Below are 7,954 nucleotides of genomic sequence, written 5' to 3'. Positions count from 1 at the left end.
ACTGGCGGGCGTTTTCCGACTCTTCCTGCGTGCCAGTGGTTCTTCATCCTCGTCGTCGTCAGGAAGATCGATAACAGTATGGGGCGGAGCTGCGAAGAAGAATCAGGATCAGAGGTCGCGAGTCAGTCGACTAAAAACGGTGTTAAGAATACAATACCTGGGTTCGAAGTTGCCGCATCCTCCATCTCGTGGTCATCGGCCCGGGCCGAGGTCTCAGAAGTAGCAGCACTGCAACTCCAAAGGATCAGTCGACTAACTTCAGCGTCGACCAGAGATAAAGTTCGCACAGAATAAGAAAATATGAGCAACACAATTACCCTGATATGGTGGGGATGGACACCTTCATCTTCGGCAGGAGCTTGGTCGGCTTCGATGAGGCCGCCCTGGGCTGCTTCGGCGCCTTTTCAGTCGGCGCCGGAGAGGTGGTCCGAGGGCGCTTGGTCGACTGAGTGGCGGTCGCAACCCCCTTACCACGTTCGGTCGAAGGGTCGTGGACAAGCTTCGACCGCCTTTCTGAGCGCGGTGGAACGACCTCCTCCTCCTCTTCTTCCTCGTCCTCGATGTCATCTTCATCACCTTCATCATCATCATCGTCGTCATCATCCCCTGCAGCATCCGAGTCCCATTCCTCCTCTTCCTGGCTCTCGCCCCCGCTCGCCTCGCCCCCGCTCGCCTCGCCTTCCTCAGTCGAAGCTTGTGCCCCATTGGGCATCGAGTACAGCTCGGTGAAGGCCTAGCAGATGCCCAAACAAGGATCAGTCGACCAGTCGGCAGGGCTGGCAGAATTGAATACGACAAGGACACAATGGAAAGCAGAGCAAGTGTACCTTGTTTGGGTCGCTGTTGTGGTCGAGTGGAGGAATCCTTCTGGCTCCGCGCGGGTTGTCCCTGTTTCCGGTAACGGCTACCATCCATCTTTCCAGAGTGGCATCGTCGACTTCTTCTGGATGGACTCTAGTCTCGTCTTCGGGCCCACAGTACAACCACATGCAGTGGCTCCGGAATTGAAGGGGTTGGATGCGACGCCTGAGGAAGACCTCCAGAAGATCCATGCCCGTCACCCCCTCCCGAACCAACTGCACCACGCGCTCCATCAACATCTTCACGTCGGCTTTCTCCTCCGGAATCAGCTTCAGAGGAGAGGGCTTGTTCACTCGGTCCATGGTAAACGGAGGGAGTCCACTCGACTGCCCTGGCGTCGACTGGACCTGACAGTAGAACCAAGTCGACTGCCAGCCTCTGACGGACTCGGGAAAGGACATGGGCGGGAAGGTGCTATTATTCCTCACCTGAATCCCCAGGCCCCCACACATTTGGACGACTCGGGTCTTCTCATCACCTGGGCTCGCCTTCTTCACGGTCTGAGAGCGACACGTGAAGATACGTTTGAACAAACCCCAGTGCGGTCGACAGCCCAAGAAACCCTCACACATGGACACGAATGCAGCAAGATAGGCAATGGAGTTTGGGGTAAAGTGGTGGAGCTGCGCTCCAAAGAAATTCAAGAAGCCACGGAAGAAAATGCTTGGCGGCAAGGAAAACCCACGATCAACATGAGTGGCCAGAAGCACACACTCACCCTCTTCTGGCTGTGGCTGCCACTCCTTCCCCGGCAACCTCGCAGCTCCGTGAGGGATCAAGCCCTCGTTGGCCATGTCAAGGAGGTCCTTCTCCGTGATGGTCGACTGGATCCAGTCTCCTTGGACCCAGCCTTTCGGCAGGCGGGATCTGGACGAGGACCCTCTGCGGCTGGTGGATCTCCCCTTCGCCTTCTCCGATGCCGACGCCTTCTTGGCACGCTCCAGCGCCGCCGTCTTCTCCTTGGCCATGGTCGCCGGTGAGGTGCACGAAGGGAAGTGGTGCGGGGGCGAGAGCGAGCACGCTGAGCAGGGAGGAAGGAAGCAGAGGGAGAGAGGGAGAATGCTGAGGCGCAGCACAGAAATCCTCGCCGGGCACATTTATAAGGTCCCTTCCGAGTGGCTGACATGTGGGCCCGGTCGATCTAATCATATCTGGGAGCAGTTATGAGGACTGGATACGTGGCGAAAAAGGCGGCGCGGAGATCGAGGCGTCTATGCCCCGTCCCATCCGAACGCCGCGGTCTGCCCCGCTTCGCGCGCGCCCCCAAATTTCGCACCCCGCGGAATCCGCGAGCAACAAATCAGTCTGTCAGACGCGGTGTTTCCGGCGATCCGTCGCTCGGAGATCGTCGAAGCTCGAAAGATCACTTGACGCAAAAATAGAATGGATCGAGTCGACCGAAGACAAATTGCTCCCTGTCAACGAAGAGATTCTTTGATCCAGAACAGCGCACAACTAGAGCGCAAAGGTTAATCGGAAACGACATCAACTCCTTCTTCACTCGAAGCCTCAATCCATTCGGGGGCTAATGATGGGGTTATGTACCTAGGGTAGGGTCATGGACCTGTTCCAAGTAACTTACCCTAGGACATCCCTAGAAGAGGTCGCCTTCCAGTCGACCAACGAGGATTCACTCGACTGGCCTGGAGGACTCGACCACGAAGACTCACTCGACCACCAGGAGGTCAAGAGGCACTCTGCACCGCAACGGCCTGTAATTAAGTAGACTTTATGATAGTAAAGGCACTTTATGTGGGGCGTTACCAGTAACGCCCCAGACTTAACTCACCTTAAACCCTCTCCTACGTGGGCTGGCTGGGGTCCTGGCGCACTCTATATAAGCCACCCCCCTCCACAGGCAGAAGGGTTCGGCACCTTGTAATCCATACATTCATAATCCACTCGACCGCCTCCGGGCTCCGAGACGTAGGGCTGTTACTTCTTCCGAGAAGGGCCTGAACTCGTACATCCTTTGTGCTTACAACTTCTCCATAGCTAGGACCTTGCCTCTCCATACCTACCCCCCACTCTACTGTCAGGCTTAGAACCACGACAGCAGACATGTTGTGGAGGGCCCTTCTACCCCAGTAACTGAACTGGAGGTCCAAAGCTGCAATGTGCCTCTAGCTGGTTGGAGTTTGCTTCAATACCTTCCTGGACTCCACAAATTAACTATCCACAACTGCAACAATGTGGCTGCTAGCTCACCAGAAGTCTTTCTGGCCCCGTCCTCACTCCAGACACTCCGCTTCTCTGCGTGCAACAGCATGAGCTCACTTCCACAAGAATTGGGTTGCCTCGCCTCTCTCAAGGAACTGCAGATCGTGTCCTGCGAACAGCTCAACTCTTTGCCGGATAGCATGCAACAACTCACCTCCCTCCAATCGATGCATTTCACGGACTGTGCCAGCATCACAGCACTTGCGGAATGGCTTGGAAGCCTCACCTCTCTTCAGGAACTTGTCTTCCAAAAATGCCATGCTATGGAACAGTTGCCGAAGAGTATCAATGGACTGAAAAAACTGAAGGGTCGGCGTATTCTGAACTGCCCACAGTTGAAAAAATGGTTTAAATCAGTGGAGGGCACGAAAAACTTTGATAAAATCAGACCAAACTATGAGTATGTACCCCATTTCCTCCTTATATTCTATTTCAACAATTCCCGTTTTAATCAACATCGTCATTTATGCCACTCATTTCCTTCCAAGAATTTCTTATGGATCGTCATTGTTGATGTCAGCTGCAAATGTATCTAATACAATTAAGTGTTTGCCCTGTTGACTCTGCAGATAACATGCTACTAGGGATCAAAATCCGAAGGAGTATCTCGGCTCCCTTAGGCATTGACCACTGAGCTCTGAAATTGTACAAACAGATAAAAGAATCCATTGAGAAATTTCTAAGTTAAAGAAGGTGTGTTCATTCAGGCACAGAGACTTCCAGCCAGCAAAACATGATCAGATGCAGCTTTCCTCTGGTCCGTCGATTCTGTGTAACGCTCTGGTGAATCCTAAACGTTGCTAAGCCTTTACCTCAATGTAGTTTATCACTGCCGCGCAAGGGTACACAAATCCTCAATTTGGTTCTGTAAATTTGAATTATGTATCACTTATCAATAATTGGTGTCATGTGATGCATCTTCTTGTTGACATTTCTGGCCATGGTTCACTATATATCCTTGCATAGCGTGCTTGGAATTTATTTTGGAAGAGTGCTAGGAATTTTGCTGGTCTATGGATAACTTGGGCACACAACATTATATTCTTTTTTCCCCGCAAAAATTCTTTTTTTTTTGGCGGGAACACACAACATTATATTCACCTCCTCTTTATAGATGGAAATTTTCTTGTGAGTTCATTTTTCCTTACGGCAAGACCCAATCTTCAGAATTTCCTGCATGAGTAACACTAACTTCAACGGGCCATTTGTTTAACTGAAGTAAAATGTATTTAAGTAAGTTTAGACAAGTGAATAGAACTGCATCAGTATGATTGTGTGGTATGGTGAGAAGCTTAAGATAATGCAAAAGCAGTTCCTTTGATGAAGCCAATCGTGCTGCTTTCTGAGTCCTTGCATGTTAAAAATCGACATGCCTTTGCCTGTTTGAAGCTACTTTTGCTAAACCTACTGAGCGAACTAAAGATGATGCTTCATCCGGGTACATCATATGTTCAAGTTTTGTTCAGATTCTGTGTGAAGCATGTTTGATGATCAATATCATGATCTTCTAAATTTGATGTTTGGTACTCCCTCTGATCCGAAAAAAAAGTGTCATCGGTAGTTGTGGAGTGTTCAAGGCTTTGTTACCTACATAATAAGGTGCAAAACTGACGCTACTATACAATTTTTTTTTGACTATATACGCTACTATACATTAATAGTCCATGATTGAAAAGCAGTAACCGAATGCAACCTTAGTAAGTAAATGGCCTACATCTGATCATTTGCACTGATAAGTTTGAAATACCCCGATATGTCGACCCAGATTTGTTGAAATTGAACAGCTCGCTACACGTTCCAAGGGGATCGACAAAACAAGGTGCGGTAACACGTCGCGGGCCTTGTCCTATCTTATTTTAAACAGTGTCGATAGACGGCCTTTTCTTGGGAATCTATGTTTACATTATCGCGAGAGACCCCAGCATGGGCTGCACAGGTGAACAAAAGGCAAGCTCATGGTTGTTGGTCTTTGGTGGATTGGTGGTGGGGAGATTGATCGTGTCATTTGAACCAAACTGCAATATCCAATGGACAGGGCCGCACCGCAAGTTGCTTCTAAACAAGCATTTCTCGCCGCGTCATCAGCCTAGAAAGACGGGGTTTACCTCCTGGCAGCACGCATCAAGTGGCCGGCCGGCAACCCGGCAGCAATATTCAAGCCGTCGGCGAAACAAGGCCAAACACGCTACTAGTGATGAATGGACTAATACAGGTCGCCTATTGGTTCAAGTACGTTCTCGATGCTATCTGTTTCTTTTCTGCCCGTGACAGGTGCGCTGACAGTGCCGTGATGATACTTGTGAGCATCCGGCTTCTAATTCACTCAATTGGAACAAGCTAGGTTCGGATTACATCACTGAATTGCAGAGGGAGTGTAAGCTTGTCAATGGAGAATTGAGCGAGGACTAGAGGAAGGAGGGAAGCCGAAAACTCTCATATCCAAGCCTCCCGCTCTGATCCAAGCCCCTGCACTTGTACTTGTAGCCTCTCCACTTTTTTGTATTGCTCTCTAGAGTGTATGTCTTGTGAATTCATAGCAGGCCCAAACCATATTGGCCGCCCCATGACCAGCCGAGCCGTAGGCATATAGCCTTTCTGGAATGGGCTAATGAGGGTCAAAGCTATTTTCTTTAATAGAACAAAGTTCATTGTCGGTGATGGCAATAACACTAGATTCTGGGAGGATACTTGGCTCGGTGATACACCGCTGGCACTTCAGTATCTGTCGCTCTATCGTATTGTGCAGCGACGGGATGCTCTGGTTGCAACGAGTTTGCAATCCACTCCTCTTAACATTCAATTTAGGAGGGTGCTTGTTGGTGACCGGTGGGAGGCTTGGATTCATCTGGTGAGTAGACTGATGGAGGTTCAGCTTACTCATCAGCCCGATCAGTTGTGTTGGAAGCTTACTAAATCTGGTGAATTCACAGTCAAGTCGATGTACATTGATGTCATCAACTCTAGTGTTATTCCTAGTTCCAAACATGTTTGGAGAGTTAAGGTTCCTCTGAAAATCAAAGTGTTTATGTGGTTTGTATATAAATAAGTCGTTCTAACGAAAGATAATTTGATTAAGCGCAACTGGACAGGTTCTACTAGGTGTAGTTTCTGTGATCGGGATGAAACTATCAAGCATCTTTTCTTTGATTGCCCGTTGGCGAGGGTGTTGTGCCGCTCGGTACAAATTGCCTTTAACATTACTCCTCCGAATTCGGTCAGGTCGTTTTTTGGAACGTGGCTTGTTGGTATAGAGGCCGAAACAGCTAGACAAATTCGAGTAGGAGCATGTGCGTTGGTATGGGCAATTTGGAACTGCAGAAATGATTTGGCTTTTAACAGAACAACAACTATTCATTTTTTGCAGGTTGTATTCCGGGCTACTGCGCTAATCCGTATGTGGTCATTACTCACTCCGACGAAGGCCAGGGAGCGTTTGGTTACTGGATCTGTCCGGTGGGAGATGGTAGTGCGGGATATCTTCAACCGGTTTGGATGGCGGTCATGTAATAGGATAGGCGATTAGTTTACCTACCTCTCTATACTAGATAGGAAATGCGGCTTGTCGCACCCGGCAGCTTAGCTGCCGGGTATATTTATGTTCAATCTATTTACACAATCGCCGAAGCACTCAAGTATAAAAAATGGCAAACACAATAAAGTAAATATAGTGGTACTCCTTCAGAGAAGAGTTCAAAATAGATAATATAACATCAAGAAAAGTCACGGAACACAATCGTTCAAACCCAGCATCCAATTCACTCATTTCAAAGCTTAAATAAAAGACTGGATGGATAGTCCATAGTTGTACAGATCCAGCGTGAGTAAATCCTCGTCAGTGTAACATCCCAAAATTCTAAATTTTGGAATGTTATATTAAATAAATAACTATGCTTGTTGTTTGATTGTTTGTTCGATTGATTGAGTGAAATTGAGTGGGATTTGAAACTTTTTGAAAGTTGAATGAGAGGGAATGAAATGACTTTCCCAAACTTTCCCTTTGCCCCTTTTGGATCTCAATGAATTCAATTTCATTCCAACACAAAACCCTAGAGTGAAGATGACATGACTTCTTCCATTTTAAATGAAAAAGGGTTTTGAAAAGATTTGAATTTCATTTGAAAATATTTCAAATTCAAAGCTTTATGCAACTCAATGATTTTCATGAGAGAAGATAAAATGACTTCTTCAATTATATGAAATATGAGTTGGAAGTTAAAAAGAATCAAATTGAAAGTCATTTGAAAGTATTTTGAAATAAAAGAATTAAATCCCAAAGTTCTTTGAATTTATTTCCAATTTGGAGTTATTTGAGTTTTATTCAAAATATTTTTCTCCAAAAACAAAATATATGGAAAATAGGGTAACATGATTCCCTACATCAGAAAATTGGAGAGAAATTAATTTGAAGTCATTTTGGTATTTTAAAAAATGATTTTTGTTGGATTTTATTGGACCAAAAGCACTCTTTGCTTTATTTAAATTTGTGTGTATTTTATTTAATGCTAGAATAGTGTTCATCATGTAGGAAATCTTTTTCTGAAAATTTTGATATATTATATGCCTATATAATATTTTCATTTTATTTTGTTTTCCTCTCTGTTTGTTTAAAAAAAAGGGAAAGAGAGAACCCCCCCCCAGGCGCCAGCCAGGCCAACCGGCCCAGCCAGCGCCGACAGCCCACCAGCGGGACAGCCCCAGGCCCAGCCAACCCCCGAGCCGGCCCACGCCCGAGCCGCCGCGCCCGAACCTCCTACCCCTCGGTCGCCCGACCGAATCTCCCCCTCTCTCTCCCGCTGACACCCCGACCCCACCCCCTTCTTCCTCCCCACGCCAACCCGCAACGCCACCGCGTCGCCGCCTCGCCGGAATCCCG

General features: G+C 47.7%; 1 protein-coding gene across 1 annotated transcript; it reads left to right on the top strand.

The window, feature by feature from the left end:
- Window positions 1-2,923: 2,923 nt before the first annotated feature.
- LOC119352883 (disease resistance protein TAO1-like) lies at window positions 2,924-3,978 on the top strand. The gene is made up of 2 exons (XM_037619474.1): window positions 2,924-3,481; window positions 3,651-3,978. Exons 1-2 carry the CDS (start codon window positions 3,129-3,131, stop codon window positions 3,652-3,654), a joined length of 357 nt encoding a protein of 118 aa, XP_037475371.1. The 5' UTR covers window positions 2,924-3,128; the 3' UTR covers window positions 3,655-3,978.
- Window positions 3,979-7,954: the final 3,976 nt, after the last annotated feature.

The sequence above is a fragment of the Triticum dicoccoides genome, chromosome 2A, assembly GCF_002162155.2.
Source record: "Triticum dicoccoides isolate Atlit2015 ecotype Zavitan chromosome 2A, WEW_v2.0, whole genome shotgun sequence".
NCBI classification, from domain to species: Eukaryota; Viridiplantae; Streptophyta; class Magnoliopsida; order Poales; family Poaceae; genus Triticum; species Triticum dicoccoides.
Note: the sequence above shows the minus strand (reverse complement) of the source record. Positions and strands in the feature narration are given on the sequence as shown.